Raw genomic sequence first — 23,048 nt, 5'->3', positions numbered from 1 at the left:
GCTCGACCGTCGACCCCGGGTCTGGCGGCCAGGCCCGAGCAATCGGAGGCCGAACGCCGAGCAGGGCGGGGCGGAGCGGGGAGCTGGGCGCGCACGCCGCAGGGCACCCCGCCGCCCGCGCGCCCCTCGCCCGCCGCTCTGCGCTCGGAACTCGCCGAGCCTCGCAACCTGCGGTCTGAAGTGCGTCCTCTCCCGCAGTGCGCGCGCTCTTCACCGGGTCTCTGGGCTCTCCTCCTCAGCGCCCTCCTCCCGGGGTCTCCGAGCCCTTTTCCCGAGAGGGTGGGTCGTCGCGCTCTCCTCCCCTAGTCTCCAAGCCCCGCTCCGGAGCTCTCAGGGACCCCATCCCCAGGCCCTTGTCAGGGATCGCCAAGCCCTTCCCTTGGGGTCTCAGGGTCCTCCTCCCAGGGTCACAGGGCTCTTCTTGGGGGGTCGCCAAGCTCCTCTCCTGGAGCCTCCGCACCCTGGTCCCGAGGTCTCTGCGGCCTTCTCTGCGGTCTCCAAGCCCTTATCCCAGGGTCTCCATTTCCTTCCCTGGGGTCTGCCGCACGCCTGGGGGTGCCGGGACCAGCTGGTGCTCAGTACACGCCTGTCTCCCGAAGGCCCCGCTGCCGGCTGATGGCTTTCCATTTCCCTGCAGAGCTGTCCGTCCAGCGCATGACCAGTAAAATCTGAACCGGCCGTTCAGGTTCCCTGCGCCTCCGAAGGGGTGAACGGTGAGGTGCATCGTGAGGAGTAGGTCTGGAGAGGGTGAGTAACTTACTGATGAAACGGGGAAAAGATATGTTCGTGCGCTCATCGGACTGAAGAGCTCTGGCCAGCATTCCTGGCACTGGGGAGACAGTGCGGGCCGGACGCCTTCAGGGGTCGTGGGGGTGTCCACCCAGGTGTTGGGAGTAAGCTCCTCTCTGTATACTTCGTGCAGGAAAGGATCAGAGCAGAGAGAGCAGCACGCTCACGCCAAGTGAAACACTGACTGACCGCCAGGTGAGATGTCAGCACTCCCCTTAGCCACCATGCGGGAGCGGGAGCGGGGGTTTCTCTCTGAATATGAGGGGGTGTTCACACCTCCAGTGCACACTTCTCAGCTTGAAAGCGTGTGAGTCTAGTCCCTGGAAAATAGATTTGGTTTGTAAGATTTTTAAACAATTCAGCTTTAAAAGCAGTTTTCAGAATGTGTTTTCACAAAACTCATCCACCCATCGGCTGGTAATTTAGGTAATTGCCTTGAGAATTTTGTCATTGAGATTGGTTTGAGTATAATTTTTTTTAATTCAAACTGGTTTCTGTGTGTCTATTTTATCTTCCCTGCTTTATAATAGACTTCTTAAGGTCAGGGATTTATGAGTCCTTGCACAGAATGAGTAGTTTGAATTACTGAGCTGTAAACGTGACCAATATGCAAAGATTTTCTTTCACTTTTCTCATCTAATCCTTTATGTTTTTATAATAGCTGGGGGGGGGGATTGCCCTCTTTCCCAGCTACTTCATTGTCATCCAGACACTTCCTTTACTGTAATAGAAGCTAGTCAGCCCTGACGTACTCGTGGCTCATTTGCTTTTCAAATTATCGTGGTCTATTTTAAATCCTAGACAGTTTTCTCTGACCTAAACTAAATTTTTATAGTTTTCTTCTTCCATACAACCAAGCAGAGTTGAGCTCTAGAAATGTAAATTATTTTTAACGCTCTTGAAAGTAAAACAAAATCAAGGGACATTTTCTACAGAAACAGCATATTGTAGGACGCGAAAGACGTTTCGATGTGTCTGCCTGACTGTGTTCACTGGCACAGTGTGTACAACTTGAGACGGTCTTTAAGACAAAATTAATTTGCAGTCATTTGTGTTATTATAGATCACAGCCATCTTATGAGGAAACCAGTGCTATTTTAGGGGCCAATCGTAATTAAATGTCAGAAGTCCCTTTATTTGGACATGAGGTAGACTTCTTGATTCGTTTTCATGTTGGTGAAAGGAGTTTCCTCCCAGTGAATAAAGCAAAACTGGGCGTGTGGGACTGGAAGCACGGAGTGGAAGGGCAAGGGCTTACAGGGGCTTCTGCCTGTTTATAACTTTGCATTTCCCCACTAGGAAGAAGTGTCCAGACAAGAGACTTTCGTTATACGACTTCATGAAAAATAGTGAAATGTCAGGTTCTTCACCATTTAAGATGCGATTAGTTCATTTGGACCTTAAAGGAGCTCCACCAAAGGTTTCCTACCTCTCTGAGGTAAGAGCACCTTTCCCTCTAAATGATCTCTCTTGCCTTGGGTTTGGTCTTCAAAGGCGTGAACAGTGTTCTGCAGAAATGCAGGCTTAGAGTGCAACCGTGGGGTTCTACACAGGGGACGATGTTGGTAGCCGCGTAGATTCTAAGTTTCCCCCAAATCCCTTCATAAAACAGAGCAGCTGGAATAGCAGAGGGGGGCAGGGGAGAGGGGGAACACAACAAAGGAGACCTACAGCCTCTTTGTTCTGGGCTGAATTGTGTCTCCCAAAAAGATAATGTTCAGATCTGAACTACTCCTACCTGTGAATGTAACCTCAGTTAGAAATAGGGTTTTTGCGATTATAATCGACGTGAGATGAGGCCATACTGGAGTAGAGTAGCCCTAATCCGATGAGTGATGTCCTTATAAAAAGAGGGAATTTTAGGGACACCTGGGTGGCTCAGTCGTTAAGCAGCTGCCTTCGGCTCAGGTCATGATCCCAGAGTCCTGAGATTGAGCCCCATGTCGGGCTCCCTGCTCAGCGGGAGTCTGCTTCTCCCTCTGCCTGCCGCTGCTTCCCCTACTTGTGTGCGCTCGCTCGCTCTCTCTCTCTGTCAAATAAATATAATCTTAAAAGGAGAGAGAATTTTAGACACAGTGGGGCAGCATGTGAAGACAGAGGCAGAGATTGGAGGGATGTGTCCACAAGCCAGGACTGCCAGCGACACCAGAAGCTGTGAGAGGCAAGGAAGGGTACTTTCCTGGAGCCTTCAGAGAGAACAGTACCCTGCCCACACCCTGATTTTTTATTTCTAACCCTAGTACTGGAAGAGAATAAATTCTCTTTGTATTTAGCCACCCAGTTTGTGGCAATTTGTTAAAACAGTCCAAGAAGACTAATACACTCTTCACAAAAATCGGTATGAGGGTATCCCCATGAGTCCCAAAGTGCGAGTGGTATGACATATCACCCATGTGGGATTAGGAACCTGCAGGAGGTGATGGAGGAAAGAGGAAGGAATTCTGACAGGTCTAAGACCAGAGGACCCAGAAAACAGGTAGGTACAGGTCCTCCGTCAAGAGAGGAAGGGGGGAGAGGTTTCACTGGCTGCAGTTCGAGAGTGAGTGCAAAAAGACTCAGAAGATGATGCTGGAGAGGCCTGAGGCTCTCAGAAGTACCTTGCAGAAACTTCTAGAAAGACAGAGCCCCACATTAAGAACACAGTGTTGAGGAGAGAATCCCTGGGGAGCTGGACAGGAACGTTGACAGTAAAGCAGAGAACGGGTTCAAACACGGGGAGCAGGAATGTAGAGGAGGCAGAGGCAGCCTCTGGCCGAAAGGCAGACTAGAGCAGAAGAACGGAAGTGAGCAGACATTGTGGAACGCATACCGTTGGGAAATAAATAAAGAAAAAGAGAATGTCACATGTGAAGAGATAAAAAGCATTCCGACCAATTGAAAGATACAGAAGATAAGCAAAGAAGGTCCAGCTCACCTGCCACTGGAGCCCCTCAGTTATCTGCTCCTGGGTGGCCAACCACCCCAAACCTCGAGGCTTAAGACAACAGTTTGCCGTTCTTTGTTTCCGTGGGCTGGTGGGTGGTTCTGCTGGTCCGCCCCGGACTTCCTCCTGTGTTGGCAGTCCCCTGACAACTAGGACACCTGATGGTCCAAGATGGCCTCATATGCCCAGCAGTTGGTGCTGGCTGTCCACTGGGCACCTGTCCTCTCATAGGCGGTCGCAGGGCAGTGCTTGAGAGCATGGAAGCCAAAGTTGCAAGCCTTCCTGGGCCTCGTGTTACTCTTGGAAAGCAAGTCTAAAGTCAGCCCAGATTCAAGACTGGGAACAGACACCGCCTCTTGATGAGGAAGGCCCTGTATTGTAGCCATGTTTTCAGTTTGCAGCAGTCGCCAAAGAAGAGAACAGAAGCAGTGCTGTAGGACAAATGCTCAGAAACTGCAGAAACACGTTCCTGAAATTTAAGCATTCTTGGGTCTGCATATTGAAAGGGCATACCTGAGGTGCCTGGGTCTTGGTTTTGGCTGAGATCGTGATCTCGTGGGTCATGGGATCGAGCCTGGACTCAGTCTCCAAGCTCTGGGTGGGGAGGTTGCTTGAGACTCTCTCCCTCTGCCCCTCCCCCCACTCATGCACTCTCTCTCTCTCTCTCTCAAATAATAAATCTTTAAAAATGGGGGGGGGCATACCATATACCGAGGATGATAGACACTAAGGCATCTTTTAGTAAATATATCCAACTTTAAAGAAAATGAAAGTGAACAACTCTTTTGCACACAGGAGCAAGGTACGAGTTCCGTATGAGGGAAGGATAATCAGGTCCGCGTCAGGTACTTTGACAGCAGCGTTTTGTGACAGAAGACAAGGGAGCAACATTTAAGATACTCAAGGATTTTGTGTACAACCAAACTGATCTTCAGGTGAAAGCCACAGGCCTGCTCTCGTGAGTGTGCAAGGAGTGAATTTACTCTGGAACAAGCTCAGGGTGCAGCAGCATCAGAGCTGGAGGAACCAAACAGTCGCCGAGAGGAAGTCCTTCCAGCACAGCGCAGAAATGACACGATGGGAAGGTCACCACCGCACGGCTCCTGTCCTTGCACTGGGTCGTACTGTCAGCGGCGGCCGAGACCGTTAGGCGGCAGTTCAAGGCGTGGTTCTGGCTGATGCCCCTGAGCCCACTGACCAGCCTGACGTCACTTCGGTGAGGCAGCCAGACTTGTGATTTCTAGAACCATCTGGGAAGTATTCTTGCCAAAGGAATGACCCCTGGATCTAATCACACCTCGTGTCTAACCACCAGCACGCACAAGAATAGGAAATAGGCCAATGCTACAGGACATCTTGAGAATACCACCCATCAAATCCAGAATTTGGAAAATATACAAAACAAGCGACTTGGTTTCTTCAACAAATAAATTCCAAGTTAAAAAAGCAGGGGGGGGGGCGCCTGGGTGGCACAGCGGTTAAGCGTCTGCCTTCGGCTCAGGGCGTGATCCCGGCGTTATGGGATCGAGCCCCACATCGGGCTCCTCCGCTGGGAGCCTGCTTCTTCCTCTCCCACTCCCCCTGCTTGTGTTCCCTCTCTCGCTGGCTGTCTCTCTTCTCTGTCAAATAAATAAATAAAAAATCTTTAAAAAAAAAAAAAAAAGCTTATAAAAAAAAAGCAGAGGGGGCTGTTAAATCAGAGAACCTTAAAAGATCCATTCAAACAATGCAGTGTATGGACCTTGACTGGGTTCAAACAAGCTGCACATGAAAAGATTTTGGACACAGAAAAATTTGAGCATGGATGATATTAAAGATTTGGTTGGGTGGGATAATGGTGCTGTGGTTGTGTTTTTGTAAAAAATCTTCATCGGGGATATATTTTGAAGTATTTATGTGTGAACAGTTGTGTTGACTGGGATTTGCTTAGAAATATTCCGGAAAAGCAGAAATTAGGTGAAACGATGTTGAGTCTCGACGACAGATGCAGGAGGCTCAGTGCATCATGCCCCACGTGTGTGTGAGCACGCTTGTGCGGATTTGCAGCGAGGACCTTCTCCGTCCCAGCCCCGTGCCCAGCACTGGGCCGGAGTGTGTGTTGGGGACACCCGGGCCGCCCGGCCCCAAAGCCTCCCCACCACCCATGGCACAAAGGATCGCCATCGACCCCAACGGCCAAAGTGCCAAACAGGCTGCAGTGGTCAGAGCCACAAGAGGCTGAGACGCAAACCAGAAGTAACAATGCTGAGGAAATGGGAAAATGCCAAGACCGTTATGTTGCATTATCTGTATGCCTGACCTGTGTTAGCTCACTCCTCCCCAGTCTGTCTGCCTCTTTTTGTAATTTGCAGTCAACTACGGATTATGAATTGTCTACGGGAAGCTTTAGCCCCAGGCTGTTTCCCTCCTTCCATCCAGCTTGCTTCAGAACGCCCCCACATTCCTGGGGAAGGAAAGCTTCGACAGACACATCAACAGGAGTGTGAAAATCTTGTGGAACCTGCAGTGACCCTTGTCCGGGGAGAGGTTGCTGTTTCAGATATGTGCAGGAAGCCCCTCCGGTGGCACCCAGAGTGTCTCTTTTCCACCCCAGCCTTGCCATCAGACTGGAAGAAACTCTCAATTCTGTATGGTAGACATGAACCAGTCCTGAAAACCCTTGAGGATCGGAACTCATATCCTTTGAAACAAAGGTAGAGGAGGAAGTGGGGGTGAGCGCGGGGAGGCCCCGAGAACGCAGCCAGGAACAGCCCAGTCCCCGCCACGCCTCAGCCCTCGCCGCCTCCCGCTGAACCAGGAGACTGAGCCGCGGCGCTCCACTGGTGCAGACCCGCCCTGTGCCGAGTGACCGGCTCGCGGCGTTGAGGGTTAGATTTGGTGCCACACAACGCGTGCCAGGTTAAGTGTTTCCAGGAGAAATGTGAATATCAAGTACAACCCACGTCTACAGGCAGGAAGACAGCCCACACGGGGCACGTCTGTCGCCTTCCTTCACATAACCGCCTCCTCATAGCATCCCTGTTCCCCCAGGTCTTTCCTCTGTTCCATGCCCTGGGCGCCAATGGGCTCCTCCTCGAGTATGAAGACATGTTTCCCTACGAGGGCCACCTCAGGCTGCTGAGAGCCAAGCACGCATACAGGTATCCCCAGCCACGGAGAAAGCAGATGCGCGGGGCCCCCGGAGGTGTGGGCAGGGAGGCGAGGGTTTGGCAGTGGTGGGGCAGCCGTCTTCTGGCTTTTAAACTCATGTCTTCGTTACAAAAATAAAATACGTCTACTGGAGAGAATTTGAAAACATTTGGGGGAGGGAGCAGGATGGGAGGAGGTGAGGGGCAGTAAGGGGAAGGGGACGGTGCTCTTTAGGGCTACAGTTGGGACCCACACGAGGAGAGCAGAGATTAAAGGGGGGGTCAGAATCAGTAAAAGCAGGGGTGGCGGCCACGGGTGCACCCCAGTTGGCTTCAGAGTTATGGTGTCCATGTAAAGCAATAGCTGCCTAAAAGGAAAATGAGCAAAGGACATTTGGGCTGATTCCCCCAAATAAAAAGGCCAATAAGCATATGATGGTAATAAAGTGAACTATAACAAGTGAAAGGCCATTTTGGCTGTCAAATTGGGGAGGGTTTTTAAAAGGTTCTAAGGCTCTGTGTTCACGAGGGTGAGAAAAAGCATACGTCCGGCTGGTGGGCCGCTCTGGAGGGCGGCTCGGCTCTGTGTCCGAACCGCGTGAGGGGTTCGTGCCCCACGTGTGCGTCCACGGTGTTAATGCTGCGGTGAGGTTGCCGGAGCGTCCGTTCTTTTCATGCTGCTCTGTTTTTCTTCTTACGGGGAGCGTGTTTGGTTCATTTGTTTGTTCTTAAGTGGAAGCAAGTGCCAGGGTTCCTGTGAAGCTGGAAAAGGTCTATTTGAAGTCCATGCACTCACAGCACTGGTTAGGAGACGTTCAGACAATCACACAGAAACTGGAACTCTCTTTCTTCTTGAGATAAATTCATTTTCGAAAACTGGTGCGGGGGCAGGCCGCCAGCCCTTCCCGGGTGCCATCCGTGCCCCCCAGAGCGTTCCCGTCTTCAGGCACACTCACGGAGGTCACTAACCCCCACAGGGATGAGTCCGCCCAGTGTAACCTTGAAGGTCTTTTAAATTTCCTCTGTTGAAGGGGTCACTAGCTTCTCTGTAAAGGGCCAGTCAGTGTTGGCTGTGCAGCCCGCCTGGTCTCTGTTACAGCAGTCGGGGGGTGGGGTGGGGGGCGTGAGCAGCCAGACATGGATGGCAATGACAATGAGTGGCCATGGCTGAGTGCCAATAAAACTACTTGTGGGCCCTGAAATAGGGATTTCATGTAAGTTTCACATGTCATAAAACATTTTTCTACTTTTGATTTTTCTCAACCATGTTAAACGGTAGAAACCATTCTTATAAGAATGGTTATAAGAAAACAGGCAGGTGAATTTGTCCTTGGGCCCATCTGCCAACTTCTGTTCTAGAATATGATTTCTTGTATGGCCCAGTTTCTTGTAAAATGACTTCAGCTTCTTCTGGAGTTTAGGTAAGAATAGCTGGTAAAAAGCAAACTGTTACTTGAGGGCATAACAGAGCATCATTTCCCCAAATTCTAGGGTAGGAGCCCACTGTGAAGCCTTAGGAATATCTTTTGAGCCTTTTGGAAATAGTGACCGTACTAGTTTCCCCAGGAGAGTCCCCCCTAGAACCTGACAAGGGAGGGGGAGCATGAATAGGAGTGCAAGTGTGAACAGGGGCCAGAGTGTGAACAGGAGCTGGCGTGAACAGGGGCCGGAGTGTGAACAGGAGCTGGTGTGAACAGGGGCTGGAGTGTGAACAGAGGCCGGAGTGTGAACAGTGGCTGGAATGTGAACAGGAGCTGGAGTGAACAGGGGCTGGTGTGAACAGGCTGGAGTATGATTGGGCTGGTGTGAACAGGACTGGTATGTGAACAGGAGCTGGTGTGAACTGTGGCTGGTGTGAACCTTTGGGTGAATTTTGTGTCCTAGCCCCCCTGAAATCAAAGAGATCCTACATCTGGCTACACTGAACGAGCTAGAGGTCATTCCATTGGTGCAGACATTTGGACACATGGAGGTAAGTGTGAGGAACAGTAGTTACCTGGTGCCCAGGTGTGGGGCTTGGGGGTACACAGGCAGTAGCCAGCCACAGGTGGGGAACAGCTCTGTCTCAGAAGCCCCTGCCTTGCAAATGGCCAAAGAGCTCGGAGCTCTAGGTCAGAACAACCTTGTCCATGAAACAGAGGGAAGGAGCCCGTGGGGGGGGATGCCTGATTCCATGGAGCCTTGAGGGTCAAGTTGTTTTCCTTTCTAGCTTGTATTCATCACTTAATACTGAAAATATTTTCCCAAGCTGCTATGTGATCCTCAGAAATATTTTTCACATCTGCATCTAAAGATGGGAAGCAGATTAAACACAACATTTCATGGCTGCAGGTTCCGTGTTTTCCTCTAAGGGATACCTGCTAGCCCGTCTGCAGCCCTTCCCCCAGGTGTTCAAGCACAGATTCCATCAGAGGAGCTGTCTTCACGTCCAGTCACACACCCCTTCCCCTGCCACGCCGTGTCTGCCACGCTCAGGCCTCCAGCTTTCCTGGTTGACATGCCCTGCTGTGCTCTCTGGGCTCCTCATGTCCCGCTGCCATGGGCTACAGCCCACAGAGCGTCCCTCCAGGGCCCCACTGTCCTCCCAGTCACTAGACGTAGCGACAGGTTCTGGTCTGTCTTACTTGACTTGGGCTTTCCGCAGCCCCAGCAGCTCCCTCCCAAACCCCGCACTCTCCCGGCCCCCACTCCTGGGCGTGCTGCCACTTCTAGCAGCGTGCCATCCCATTGCTGCCGCTGGACATGGCGGTGGTCCCCATGGCTCCTCTCGGGATCCTCCCTCCTCATGTCACGCTCCCTCTCTAGACAATGCCGTGTCCACTCGTGCTTCCCCTTCGTCCTCCACGACCCCCAGACCCTGGCTTCTCTGCCCTGTTCCTGCACCCCTCACACCCCTGTGCCTCGGGCCATCGTGTGGTCCTGCTGCTTTTGCTCCTCTGTCTCGGGTCAGCACCCACCAACCCTCTGCTTCCAGCCTTGTGTGAACTACCACCTGACCTGCAGGAAGGTCCCCCTAACAGTGCCGCTCCGGCCCTTTCTCCCAGTCAACCCCCCACTCCTGCTCCTCAAGGGGCCCATCTGCTCTCAGAGTGGGTTTGTTTCCTGGAGCCACTGCAGCAAAGGACCTCAACCAGGTGACTTGAAACTACAGAAACATGCTGTCTTGACAGTTCTGGGGGCTAGAAGGCCAAGGGCGAGGTGTCCTCAGGGTTGGTTCTTTCTGGAGGAAGATCGCTACATGCACTTCCTCGCCATGAGGATGTCCTCTTTGATGAAACAACTGTACAAGTATTTTGCGTCTTTCATCTTCTGAGCTGTTGAGTTCTTAAGTTCTTTTGACGTTCTGGATACAAGTCTTTTGTTAGATGTATGGTTTGCAAATATTTGCTCCCCATCTGTACTTTGTTTCATTCTTTTAGTGTCTCTCAAAGAGCAAAAGTCTCTAATTTTGATGAGTCTGGTTTCTCAGTTTTGCTTTGATAGATTGTGCTTTTGGTGTCATTTCTAAGAACGCTGCCAGTCACCAGGTCACGAAGATTTTTCCTGTTTCCTTCTAAAGTTTTACACGTACACACTTCCACTTGCTGTTGTGGTCCACGGCGAGTTAATTTCTGTGTAAGGTGTGAGGTTTAGACTGAGGTTCCTTGTTTTTTGCGTCTAGTACGTGACTGCTTGAGATGGCCAGTCGTGCCAACACCACTTACTGGAAGATGATCCTTTCTTTAGAATTTGGAATTGCTTTTGTACCTTTGTCAAAACTCAGTTGACCTTATTTGTGAGGGTCTGTTTCTGAATTACTCCTTTCCGTTGACCTACGCATCTGTGTCTTTGTTGGTACCACCTTATCTTGATTATGCAGCTTTACTGTGAATCTTAAATAAAATCAGGTAATAAGATTCCTCCAACTTTTTCTTTTTCAGAGTTTCTTTGTCTATTCTGCTCCCTTTGCTTTTCTCTATATATTTTAGACTCAGTTTGTTTATACGTATATAAGAAAGCTTGCTGGGATTGAGGCGTCTGGGTGGCTCAGTTGGTTAAGCATCTGTCCGGCTCAGGTCATGATCTCAGGGTTCTGAGGTTGAGCCCCGTGTCGGGCTCCCTGCTCAGCGGGGAGCCTGCCTGAGATTCTCTCCCTCTGCCCCTCCCCCCAGCTCATGCTTGCTCTCTCTCAAATAAATAAAATCTTAAAAAAAGAAAGAAACCTTAGTGGGATTTTGATTGAAATTATATTAAATCTGTAAATCAGTTTGGGAAAAATCTACTCTATCCGGTTGGATTTTCCAATCCAGGGACAGGGTATGTCAGCCTTTAATTATGATATTATTTCCCTAAGTCTTTCTTCCCTTGATGCTTTCAAGACTTCCTGTTTGCGTTTGCCTTGTAGCAGTTTGGTTATGACTTCTGGGTTTGAGTTTCTTTCCATTTATCCTGCTTGGGTTTTGTTGAGCTTCTTGGAACCGTAGATTATTTTCACTTTCATGAAGTTTTGGGTCACGTCCTCAAGTGCTTCTGTGCTCCTTCTCTCCCCTCCACCAGGGTTCCCTTCACACACGTTGCTGTGCCTCATGTCACCCCCAGGTCTCTGAGGCTCTTGGTTCTCTCCTGCCTTTGCTCTCTGTTGTTCCGACTGGTCATTCCTGTCCGTCTGTCGTCCCAATCACTGTTCCTTCTGACATGTCACATCTGCTATGGAGCCCATTTTTCAGTATTATAGTTTCCTGTAATTCTGGGAATATTTTCATGATAGTTTTTTTGCAGTAATCATCTGATAAATCTGATATCGGGCTTTTTCCCTGAGTCTGGGTTCCACTTCCTGTTTATTTGCATCTCTCATGGTTTTTGGTTGAAAGTTGGACATTTCAGATCCTATTGAGAATCTGACTTTTTCCCCTGCGGTCGTTGTGAATTGCTTGCATTCAATCTGCAATCTGTCCCCCCAGCTGTGTGATGCCTCTGTTAGTGTTTTATTCATATTTGTATTTTTGGCCCGGCTTCCTAGGGGCCACACCTGTCTCCATGGCTGGTTGTCAGCCAGCGTCTGGGCAGCGGTGTGCTGTGCCACAGGGGCAGGGGGCACTGGGAGTTTAGCCAGTCCCTGGTCTGCCTTGGCTATGTGTGTGTGTGTGGCCCTCAGTCAGCGGGGTGTGAGGAGAGGGTGTGTCGCCTCTGTGGCTCTCCTTTCCACAGTCACCCATCACATTTCCAGCTGGTGCCAGCTCGGTTGGAATGTGAGTGAGCCTGGCTTTTACTTTTCTCACTGGGCCCCCGGTAGACCTGATGGAAAGAAGGGCCATGAGCCGGCTACTGGCTCGGCCCGGCCCACCAGCGCCCTCTGGGGTGACCTGGAGCCCGAACCAGCCCTTGCTTCGGTTCAACTGCAGGCTCTGTCTCCCAGTGTCACCTCCCGTCTCTCCACAGTTCGTGCTGAAGCACAAGGCTCTCGCTCACCTCCGAGAAGTGGCACTCTTCCCTAACACCCTGAACCCCCATGAGGCGGAGTCCCTGGCGCTGGTGGGAGCCATGATCAGCCAGGTCATGGAGCTGCACCCGGGCGCCCGGTGGCTCCACATCGGCTGTGACGAGGTGGGTCCTTCGATGACGCGTCCACCCCTGAGCCTCGCCTAGCTGGTGTTCCTCCCTGTGCTGCAGCAGCCCCTCTTCCTCACATCAAGGTTCCTTGTCCCACCTTGTGGGGTATTTTCTTACATAGAAAAATAGTTCATGTGCCAAAGGGTAGAGAAGAGCTGGCTGAGGAGACGTCCCCCAGTGAGGGCGTCCGTCCCAGCTGACCCGTGACCTCGTCCGGGCAAAGCCAGGGGGCCTAGCACAGCAAGGCGCACCCTGCGGGACGGATGAGGGCTGGGCTGTGACCCAAATGGCCGTGCTGTCCTCACCCCAGCAGCAGCAGAGCCAGCTCCCACATTGTTTATCTGCTCGCTGGCTGGTGGACACCTTGGTTATTTCTGCCCTTGGGCTGCTGTGAACCCTCAAAGGAAGCCTGGAGTGGAAGTTAGGTCCCGGTGAAGAAGGCAGACCCCCTTCACCAGCTCCTCCGCACGGGCAGCTGCCACTGACATCCTGGCGGACACGGCCGGAGCCGGGTCTCTCCCAAGTGTGTCCACGGTGAGGCCGGGCAATCCAGGGGCAAACCTGTCCTGTGCTTTCTTCCAGGTCTATTACCTTGGAGAGGGCGAGGCCTCAAGACAGTGGCTGCAGCAGGAGCATAACACCAAAGCAAGGCTGTGTCTGTCCCACATAAAGGCGGTGGCCTGCCACGTGCTGGCCCGGCACCCCACCACGAGGCCCCTGGTGTGGGACGACATGCTGCGGGCCATCCCCGAGGACCAGCTCTCAGGTCGGCAGGTGCACCCCCCAGGCCTCTGGTGCCGGGAGTGAGGAGGCGAGCGGCTGCTGGGGGCAGACCCTGGGATCCCTGCCCCAGAGCTCTCACTCCAAGCTACCCCCTTAGAGCCACTCTCCAAACTTTCTCACACAAAAACGCCATTCCCCCAGAAGGCATTTGTGAGTCTTAGAGGAGCGCAAAGTGGTAGGTCTGAACCCGAGAGTAGCCACGGGACCGTGATGGCCAGCAGGAGGAGGGGGATGGGGGTGAAAGGGTCTTACCGGGCCTTGAGTGTCGGTGCTTCTGGCCGCCTTGGCCCCACAGGACCCTGTGGCCAGTCCTGCAGGGGCCGTGGCTGAAGCTCATGCTGGCTGCTGGCCAAGGAAAGTAGCAGCCCCTCTAGCCTCCCCCAGGGCTCACCCTGTCTGAGGCTCTGGGGTGAGACCAGAGACATACCCCATGGTCCACTCAGAGCCCCAGCCCAGAGTCTGGCCACTGTCCCAGCCTCTGCAAGGCTGGGGTGTCCTCGAGGCAGCCCCAACCCACATGTGGCCGTTTGGTTCTCCTAAGATTAGTTAGAATCAAATACAAGTAGTAGTGTGCCCCTGCCACACGCGGCCCCGGCAGTCCCACCGCAGCAGGCATGCAGAGCGTTTCCCCTCACGGGAAGCGCTGAGACCCCTGGCCTGGGGGCTCACTTTTCACAGCACTCTCAAAGTTGGCCGATTTCATGGTTGCAACATTACCATCAAAAACACAGCTGTGTCGAGTCTGTACTTAAAGCCCAGGCGCCCTAAACAAGTCAGCCGCGCTCTGTCGTAACGCCAGGACTGGGGGCTGCGGGGGGGTGTCCAGACGGCTCTCGGCTCACAGCCGCTCTCCGCCCCCAGCATCGGGGGTGCCGCAGCTGGTGGAGCCTGTGCTCTGGGACTACGGGGCCGACCTGGACATCCACGGCAAAGGTCAGTACCCTGGCCACGGCCCCTGAGACCCTGGAGCCCTGACTGCGCAGCTGGAGGTGTGCAGGGGTCTCAGTCCCTTGGTTCATCAGGATCCTGCCGGCTGCCTCAGCTTCCCTGTAGGCCCCTCCCTGAGTGAGCCGCGGCCAACCGCGGAGCCCCCCAGCACACATCCTGTCCCGGGTCACTCACGAGATGTCCTGTTCTGTCTGCTAGTTTCGTAACGAGCAGGTGGGCTACGGGCCACCTGCACACGGCAGGCATCCCTTCTCTCCTGGGATTTCAGTCTGCCCGGACTAGCCCCAGCGGCTGTGGGCCCCTGCTGTCTTGTCTGGACAAGCGCAGTGTCCGTCTGGGACAACCCAGGCCCATCACATCGCTCACTTTCTTGCCTAGCTCTTCTCATGGAAAAGTACCGGAAGTGTGGTTTTCTCCGGCTGTGGGCTGCCAGCGCCTTCAAGGGGGCCACAGGGGCGAGCCAGGCCCTGACCCCCACTGAGCACCACCTCAGAAACAACATGCAGTGGCTGCGGGTGGCGGCCAGCGGGCCCTCGGACATGCTGCAGGGCATCGTCCTCACTGGCTGGCAGAGGTAAGGCCACGCAGGCCCCGGGGCAGGTCTCGGGCCGACCGGCCCAGGAGTGTCCCAGCAGCTCTGGCTGTCCGGGACAGACCACCCCTCCTTGGTTTGTCCACTCTGGGCCTCAGCCCTCCCTGGGAAGGGGCCGGTGCTCCTAAGAGGGGAAGAGCCTGGGTTCCTAACATCCCCGTCCCCCAAACTCTGCAGAGGGGACGCCACTCAGCGTGTCCAGGGCCACGACACACTCTGGTCCTCCCGGCCCCCGTGCACCTCTGCACTGTCAGCAGCCTCGCCTGCAGAGCCACAGATAACTTGTCTCACGTACGGCGGTCATGAGGACAGATTTCGTCTGTTGGGATTTCACACCATTTGAAAAGTAGAGCTGCAAGTGAACCCCTGCTCCTGGCCAAGTCCTAGCCACAGGTCCATGCCTGCGATTGGGAGAGCAGAGGGGAAGGCAGCTGGAGGCCCCTGCCCAGGCCCTGCTGACCCTCAGGTCTCCCAAAGCAGAGTCAGAGAACTTACTAAGGATTTCACGGTGCCGAGCACAGAGCAGTAAGCCCCAGGCAGGGCCTCTGGGTGGGACATTTCCAGCGGCAGCAGCGAGCTCTGCAGGAGTGTCTCGAGGCCTGTCCCGTGTACCCGGGAGAGCGTGCGAGCATCTGCTGTGCGCGGAGCTGAGTGGCCCTCTCCCGTGGACTTAGGTACGACCACTTCTCCGTGCTGTGCGAGTTGCTGCCTGTGGGAATCCCGTCCCTGGCCGTCTGCCTGCAGTCGCTCCTACACGGTACGGTCCCCTGCTCTTCTCAGGCAGCAGGAGGGCAGGCGGCACGGAGCCGAGCACCTGATGCCCCCGACGGCACCTCCTTGAAGCTGGACGCTGGTCTTGCTCACCAGGCCTCTCTCTCCAGAGGCCCTCTGACCACCTCCGTCTGCATTTGGTTGCAGGAGGTTTTGCTGAAGATGTTAAAGCAAAAGTGGAGAACTTTCTCGGGATTTCCAACCTAGAAATAACTGATTTCATAAGGTAACTCCCCACCCCCAGCCCTGCCTCTCCCCTCACATTTGGACCCCCATCTCAGCACAGCGGCTCTCTGTGCAGTGAGGGGGCCGGCACCTTCCCTGGCAGCGACATCCTGGCCCTCGTCACTCACGTCGGCCTCCACCTGCGCAGCTCCGTGGACGCGCTGCTGGAGAGGGACAGGTGAGTGGGCAGGGGGCTGCGCCCCACCCCGCACTCCCAACAGGACAGGGTGAGGGTAGCCTGTCCTATACAAAGACTTTCTGGGGGGAACCAACTTTTAAAAATTTCTACCAGACTAAGTTTTTTCAAAGGCATCGTCTTAAAACCACGCGGAGGCTGCCCTGCTAGCAGCAGTGGGCCCACCGCGTGCGTGGTCTCCCCCCGCCCCAGGTACGTGACCGGCTGGTTCAGCCCCTACCACCGCAGGCGGAGGCTCATCCACCCGGTCATGGTCCAGCACATCCAGCCCCAGGCGCTCAGGTTAGTTGGCCCCTCCTGGCGGTGCCAACCCCGGGGCCGTACGTTCTCTGTGGCTACTGGCTTTGAACCCAGACAAGCTTTCTAGGTAGTGCAGCCATGAATTCCTAGGTGATCAACTTCACTGAATCAGTTGAGCTGTAAGCATTAGAGAAGCCAGGCCATTCCTAGCCTAAAAGTGTGAGGGGTCACCGAATGCCTCGGGCAGGGTCCGGGGCTCATCCTGGCTGGCCGGCCCTCCCTGCTGCTCTCCTGGCTCACAGCTCCCCACTGAGTGGAAGACGCTGTCAGACGGTGACAGCTTCACGCACAAAGACAAACCCTGCCAGCCAGTTGTAAAGAACACTCCAGTTTCAGATGTTAAAACATAATGACCCACTTATTCCCAGCCATCCTGTGAGGTGGGCACGCACAGCCCTGTTTTATGCATGGGTAAACTGAGGCACAGAACCGTACTACCCGTGGGGTCGTTCAGGATATGAGTGTAGTGCCTAGGCTGTGAGCTGCCACCCAGGGGTGCCCACCCGCCGGGCTCACCGCTGGCTGTGGTGCTCAGCCTCCTGGCCAGGTGGAGCACCGTGGTGCAGGAGCTGGAGGCCGCCCTGCATCGCGTCTTCTACCCCGACGCCGTGGAGGAGTGGCTGGAGGAGAATGTGCAGCCCAGCCTGAGGCGGCTACAGGGTTTGCTGCAGGACCTGAGAGAGGCAGCCAGCCCCAGCCCATACGTGGGTCAGGACCCCTGAGCAGGGGTGGCCAGACACCCCTGTCCAGCTGCGTCCGGCCCAGTGCCTGCCTCCCACTGTACCTGGCACCACCTGCTACAGGCCGCACCCACGGGGCAGACGGTTCTCGCTGGGAAAGACGAGTGGGAAATGTCCAAGGAAGACACACACCGAGGCCTGCTTACTGACCCGCACGTAGAACTTGTTGGCTTGAAATAAAAAGGAGAGTGGGAGCTAGAGCTCATGCTAGTGGGAATCAGACGTTGCTACTACCGTGGGTCCAGCCAGCAACAGTCAGGCCCACATTGTGGTCCCGAGACACTCCTCACCCTGGGGGCCCAGCAAAGGTGGAGGGGAACCGGCCAAACCAATCCCTCCACAACCCAGGGCATCCTCCAGTCGGAATGACCACCCCAGGAACCAGTTACAGCATTTCATACTTTATTTTAGAAAAAGGTTCAGATTTTACCACTTAAAAACCCAACTTTGGCATGTGTAGATGACTGCATCCCCCTCTGCTAAGAAGGGGGCTGCCCTCCTCACGCAGTGCTCCCTGCTCCCCAGCCATTCCTAGGCACAGCTCCTGAGCACCCGCTCAGAGGTACCCTCGCTGCCCCACCTGTGGGGGCTGCTGCAGCAGCCCTGGGCCCCACAGCCTGCCTGGGTTCCTAAGAGAGCCGCCCTGGTCTAGGCCCTGCATGAGGCCTCCCCCACCCCGTGAAAGCCCAGCTGCAGGCCCAGCTGGACAGGGGCTATCTGTGGGTTGGGGAGGCCTTGGGAGTGGCTGCAGTTCACAGACCAGGTGGGACCCTCAGCATCCACCCTGGGCCCTGCAGACCCTGGACAAGCACCACACTCTAACCACTGAGGACGTTGAGCCAGGGAAGGGCTGCAGCATGTGGGGCGGGGCCCACTGGGATTCCCAGGGACAACACACCAGTGTGGGCATCCTTCTGGCATCCTTGGAGCCTGACCCAGCTGCTGGCCCTGCACATACGTGCTGAAGCCTTGCTCTCACTGGGGTGTCCAACTGCAGGAGGAACCTGGCCATCCCTTCCATCCCTGCCTATCCTGGGGAACCTGGGCATCCCTTCCATTTCAGAGACCTAATCCCTACACAGCTGGTGGGCAGTGGGGTGCGTGTGTCTTCACATCCCACCCACACTGCCCAGTCTGGGGCCAACCATCTGATGCCAGGAGGAAGCCACTCAGAGCCTGCAGAGAAGGTCCAGCCTGTGGTTTTGCTCGGAGGACGGAAGTAAGCGGCCAGAATAGCTGAGGGTCCCACCCTGGGGCTGCCAGGGACATAGCCAGGTGCTGCAGGAAGATTTGCTGGTGGTCCATCAGGCCCACCAGGGCGCCATGGGCTCTGTGGGCATTAGCTCTGGCTTCCTGGGCCATCAGCCTCGCTGTCACTGCTCTGAGACAGCTCCACGGGACTCTCCAAGCCGTGCAGTTCCAGGAAGGTGGCAATAAGCTTGGCGATGGCTTCCACGTCACTGGGCCAGGCCGACAATAGGAGGAAGGGCAGGTTACCATGGAAGAGGTGCCCGCTGCCCTGAGGCAGCCAGAAAGACCACACCATTCTCCTGCTGGACCACCCACCCACCTCCAGCACCCCCAGGGTTCCCCTCCAGGACACAGTGCCTCCTGTTCTGGTCCCCACCTCACCTGACCCTTGCCCAGCCCTCTGTCCTCACGGAGACCTCTCATATCCCCATCCCCTCTGTCCCTGTGGGGACTCCCAACATTCCCCTAGCGGAAGGAGCCAGCCACATTCCTCCCAAGTCCTCCCTGGGCCCAGCCATGCAGCCCACTGTGGAGGCCGCCTGATGGGGGGTGCGGGGCACAGGCAGCCAGCTGTGCCAATCAAGTCACCTGCCCGAGCTTACCTGCGGTGGCCCATGACACCATTCTGGGTGAGGGGATGGGAGAAGCCGGTCACAAACCGCAGCACCACCACGTAGCCCTTCCCGAAATACCGGATTTTCTCCTCCTCCACGTTCACATCCCGGATGTCATTCAGCAGGACCACCACTGCAGGTGGGGGCTGGTCAGTGGTGCCCCCCCCACCCCCACTCCTTGCCTGCCCCTCCCGCCTACGTGCTGGGCACAGCCACGTTGGGGCCACTCTCCAGAGGACGGCATCACGGGTCAGTGACCACAGCACAGGCTGGTGCAGGGAGCGCCGTCTGGGTGAGGAGGGGCCTCCGGCACACCCGTGGTCACCTTGGAAGGCCTACCCGTGCTCTCAGCTCTTTCTGCTTCCTGGTGCCTAATGGCTGGACACTGAGCTAGAGGCTGCCTGGCAGTGTCCAAGGGGCACCCTGTGTCACCCAGGGGCCAGCTCGGACCCACCGCATTTCTAGGCCTCAGGCCTGGTCTCTGCAGTCTCACTCACCACCCTCCACCAAGTCTGGAATGACCAGCCTCCTGCCACACCCTATGTCCCGTACACTGCACACCTCACCTTGGTCGTGGCCAGCTCTGAAAAGAGTCAGCAGCTTCCTGTACAAGCTGAACGTCTTCAGAACAACCTGTCCGGTGCTCTTGTTGAAGACAGCTTCCTAGAAAACCGGCCAGAGGGGATCACCCGGCTGCCGGCCTCTGTGTGTGCAAGCCAGCCACACACGGAACTTCCAGAGGGGGGCCGGGACTCGCCAGAGCAGACACTCTGGAAGACCCCCAGCCCTGACGGCCAAGTGCTGCTCTGCCAGAGCCAAACAACTACAGCCGTCTGACCCTCTCAGGCTCCTGTCTGTTGGGAGCACGGGGCCAGGGGGTATAGAGAGAAAGAGGAGCGGCAAAGCAGGTGGTCTCCCCAAGCAAAAGAGAAGTACAGCAGCTAAGGTCATCAAACAGGAATGGAGGTCAAGAGTTGTCAGGTCAGAGAGCACCAGGGTCCTGCGGGAGCACCATGAGGGCGACCAATGCACAGGGAGGAGTGCTGGTCACCAAGCGAGACAGACTGGCCCTCATTCTATTCTGTGCTATGGCAACACTAGGGAGTAAAAAATTTTAGTGGAAACAGTCATGAAGAGTTTCCAGGAGAAAAACAGCTTCAGAAGATTCCTCTGCCCAGAAACCACTAAGCTAAAGTTTAGGACAAGGGGCATGTGAGGCCCCAGAGCCTCACATGATTCTGATTCCCACTGCACCCTCACGTCCTCGCCTGTGCTGCCTTACCTCCCAGTCCTCCAGGTTCTGCACGGCCACGAACAGGCAGCCCGTGACGTAGAAGAGCTTCCAGCCCAGACTATCTGAAGAGCAAACACAGCATGCAGCCAGGTGAGGGTCAGCAGCAGAGGGGCAAAGGACGACATGCCATGGGGGCGCCCTCCCCACTGACCCTGGGCAGGGTGGCCTCTGGGGCTGGCTGACCCTGGCTCGGAGGGGCCACCCAACACTGCTGGCCCTGCCTGTCACGCAGAACCATGTGTGAAATGCCCGGCCAGCTCTGCATGCCCTCTGTTCTTCCTCCAGTGTCTGTTGGACACAGGAGTCAGGGCTGACCCTGTGACAGTGAACGGGGAGGAACTTGCAGGGGTGTCTGGAAGTGTGGCTCAGCCTGCAACAGAGCCTCAGGCAAATACAAGAGAGCACCTTTTTGAAGAATGTGTCCTGACATGGGAAAGTGCCTCAGATACAAGCAGGGAAAAGAACAGGCTGCATGGGACAGGCATATTAGAAAGGACACACCAGTGCACGGAGCTGGGGCTGCACCCACAAGCCAAGAGGCAGAGGCACCTGTGGCCCCACAGGTTGGGCCTCGGTGAGCTCCACAAACGGCAGGTTCCCTCTCTTCTCTATTTCCCAAGCGGCCCAGGAAGTTACTGTGGGGGGAGGAGATGGTGCACCTCACCTCCACTGTAGTAGGCAGCAGCCAGGCCGATCGACAAGATTCCTGCAAAGACAAAAGAGCAAGTGCCTCCCTATTGGGCCCTTCCTCCCAGGAGCCACAAGCCAGCAAGCCCTTCCCGGTGCCAGGGATGGCTGGGGGCGGGGAGCAGGGGGACAGAAAACCACCAGGCTCAGAGAAGGGGGAAACCGCCAGCAAGTGCACTCAGAAACATGGCAAACCATTCACAGGATTCCCTGAATATGTTCCTCTACCCAAGGCTCCAGAGCTGACTGGGGAGCCAGACAGGAGCCAGACAGCAAGGGTTTTACTCCCAACAGCACGTGGTGTGGCATGAACACAAGAGGTACGTAAAGAATCACAACGTGGCAGAACAGGCAGGCGGCCACGTGCAGGGTCACTGGAAAGATGGACCAGAGACGGGCTGCTGAAGGCACAGCCACACCACTCTTCACTCGTCCGATCCCATCAGCACCTCTGCCCCTCCAGTGCAGGACCCTCCGATGGGCAGTGAAAGGGACAGAGGAAAAATGTGAATGAACTGTGGCCCATCACGTGAGCTGCTAACATCCACCTGCAACCAGGTGTATGAGAGCAAGTAAAAGGGGAATACCAGGACCTCAGAAGAACGTGCACAATATTAATGTCAAGATGTTAAATGGTGAAAAAAAGGACAGATCCTCTGTAAAAACACGCAGGTAGAGCAAAAGCTGTGCAGATAGGATAAAAACCAAAACGATACAAAGTAACAAAACAATTGCTATACTTGGGGGTAACAGAACAGAGAACAGTTTCATTTTCATCTTCTTTTGAATTAGATTTCTAATCTGGGGGGAAATATGGAAATCCTTACCAACAAGCAAAGACCAGGACCTAATGCCCGGAGCCCTCTTCAGATGGAGGCAGGAGCTGGTGCGTGACTCCACCTGCATGTACATCCCTGGACTGAGCGTGCACCACTCTCCGCGAGAGACAGGGGCTGAGGAAGGGCAGAACACACCACAATGGAGTCCTCACGCCAGTGCCTGCACACAAGCGCCCAGCTCCTCACCATCCTGCGAGCCAGGCAGCTTGTGTCCACCGGGGTGTCTGCAGTCCCCCCGGGGCCCTTTCCTCTGCAAGGCCCTTCTCTGCTCAGTTATGCTGATTGCACGGGGGCTACTTGCCCAGCTCAGTACTCGCAAAGCGTCAACGAGCACTTGACCATCAACTGTCCCCTCCTACCTGGAAACCGCAGTCCTCGGAAGCCGTTAGCCCTCAGCGGCATTCAAGCTTCCGACACCCTAGCAGAACCTATCACAATGCCCTCATTTCCTTGTGCTGGCCTCCACCAAGAAAGGGAACTGAAAGTCTCATCGTGGTTTGAGTCTCCTCCCGCCGCTGGGACAACAGGCTACGCGCGGCGGAGGGTCCGGGGGCGCACAGCACCTGCCGAACGCACGCTGCCCCACGGACAGCAGCACACGCAGAACGCGGCGGGGGCACCCAGCTCTGGGGAGCTCTCCAGATACTGCCGTGCAGTCAAAGCAAACGGATGACAATAAAGGGCGGGTTCCATTGATACACACGAGTCCCGGGTCTTGGTCCACCACCCGGCTACCCCCGACGGAGGCGGGCGGGGTCACGCAGATGAGCGGCTCCGCGGCGGCTGGACCCGCCCGACCCCTCAGCCAGGCCCCGCGCGCCCGGCCCGCTTCCCGCGGCTCTGGGACGCCCCGCCACCGACGCGTCGTCCGCCCGGGCCACCCGCCGCCCATCCGCGACGGAGCCCCGACCCCGCGCCTACCGAGCACTCGATCCGGCGGACGCGGGCGCAGAGCCGGTACCTGTGGCAGGCGGCCGGCCGCCGACTTCCGGGGTTGGGGGCGGGACGGCTGACTTCCGGACTACCGGGGGCGGGACGGCTGACTTCCGGGCTCTGCGGGGTGGGCGGGGCCGACTTCCGGGGGGTTAGGGCGGAGCCATGGCTGACTTCCGGGCTCCAGGGGGCGAGCGGGGCCAACTTCCGGGGCTGGGGCGGGGCTGGGGCGGGGCTGGGGCGGGGCTGGGGCGGGGCTGGGGCGGGGCTGGGGCGGGGCTGGGGCGGGGCTGGGGCGGGACCTCAAGGCGGGAGAGTTAGTGGCTCCTGAGTATACTGGGCGTTGTGGGGGCGTCAGCTAGCAAATGCGGGCAGGAAGCAGGTGCGCTGTGCTGGTGACGGCCGCCACCTGAGAACGTCTGCGGTTAACAACCCTAGAAAGTCTG

General features: G+C 55.8%; 2 protein-coding genes across 3 annotated transcripts; one reads left to right on the top strand and one right to left on the bottom strand.

Annotated features, from left to right (window-relative positions):
• Window positions 1-42: 42 nt before the first annotated feature.
• Window positions 43-17,184, top strand: HEXD (hexosaminidase D). Of its 2 annotated transcripts, XM_045774924.2 has the most exons (15): window positions 43-180; window positions 638-747; window positions 923-984; window positions 2,089-2,227; window positions 6,743-6,852; window positions 8,725-8,812; window positions 12,259-12,423; window positions 13,012-13,195; window positions 14,074-14,145; window positions 14,539-14,734; window positions 15,427-15,509; window positions 15,671-15,749; window positions 15,825-15,926; window positions 16,137-16,226; window positions 16,780-17,184. In XM_045774924.2, exons 4-15 carry the CDS (start codon window positions 2,129-2,131, stop codon window positions 16,964-16,966), a joined length of 1,455 nt encoding a protein of 484 aa, XP_045630880.1. In that variant the 5' UTR covers window positions 43-180; window positions 638-747; window positions 923-984; window positions 2,089-2,128; the 3' UTR covers window positions 16,967-17,184. The 2 variants fall into 2 exon arrangements, with proteins under 2 accessions (XP_045630880.1, XP_045630882.1); XM_045774926.2 differs by lacking the exon at window positions 16,137-16,226.
• Window positions 17,185-17,369: 185 nt separating this feature from the next.
• On the bottom strand, window positions 17,370-22,714 carry CYBC1 (cytochrome b-245 chaperone 1). Its single transcript, XM_045774929.2, has 7 exons — window positions 22,591-22,714; window positions 21,658-21,783; window positions 20,808-20,849; window positions 20,132-20,205; window positions 19,416-19,512; window positions 18,838-18,982; window positions 17,370-18,444 (listed from the first exon to the last, which is right to left on the bottom strand). The coding sequence occupies exons 2-7, from the start codon at window positions 21,740-21,742 to the stop codon at window positions 18,324-18,326; spliced, it is 564 nt and encodes a 187-aa protein (XP_045630885.1). The 5' UTR covers window positions 21,743-21,783; window positions 22,591-22,714; the 3' UTR covers window positions 17,370-18,323.
• Window positions 22,715-23,048: the final 334 nt, after the last annotated feature.

Source organism: Ursus americanus, chromosome 23, assembly GCF_024610735.1.
Source record: "Ursus americanus isolate L20-20 chromosome 23, mUrsAme1.1.p, whole genome shotgun sequence".
Taxonomy (NCBI): domain Eukaryota; kingdom Metazoa; phylum Chordata; class Mammalia; order Carnivora; family Ursidae; genus Ursus; species Ursus americanus.
Note: the sequence above shows the minus strand (reverse complement) of the source record. Positions and strands in the feature narration are given on the sequence as shown.

Excerpts from the sequence above, each read along its gene's own strand:
- CYBC1 (XM_045774929.2), bottom strand. The coding sequence starts at position 21,742 with ATGTACATGCAGGTGGAGTCACGCACCAGCTCCTGCCTCCATCTGAAG. Across the intron at positions 20,206-20,807 it reads TGCTGCCTACTACAGTGGAG|ATAGTCTGGGCTGGAAGCTC; the intron begins GTGAGGTGCACC and ends TTTGCTCTTCAG. Across the intron at positions 18,983-19,415 it reads CAGAGCTGGCCACGACCAAG|TGGTGGTCCTGCTGAATGAC; the intron begins GTGAGGTGTGCA and ends CCCCACCTGCAG.
- HEXD (XM_045774924.2), top strand. The coding sequence starts at position 2,129 with ATGAAAAATAGTGAAATGTCAGGTTCTTCACCATTTAAGATGCGATTA. Across the intron at positions 2,228-6,742 it reads AGGTTTCCTACCTCTCTGAG|GTCTTTCCTCTGTTCCATGC; the intron begins GTAAGAGCACCT and ends CTGTTCCCCCAG. Across the intron at positions 15,927-16,136 it reads GCGCTGCTGGAGAGGGACAG|GTACGTGACCGGCTGGTTCA; the intron begins GTGAGTGGGCAG and ends CCCCCGCCCCAG.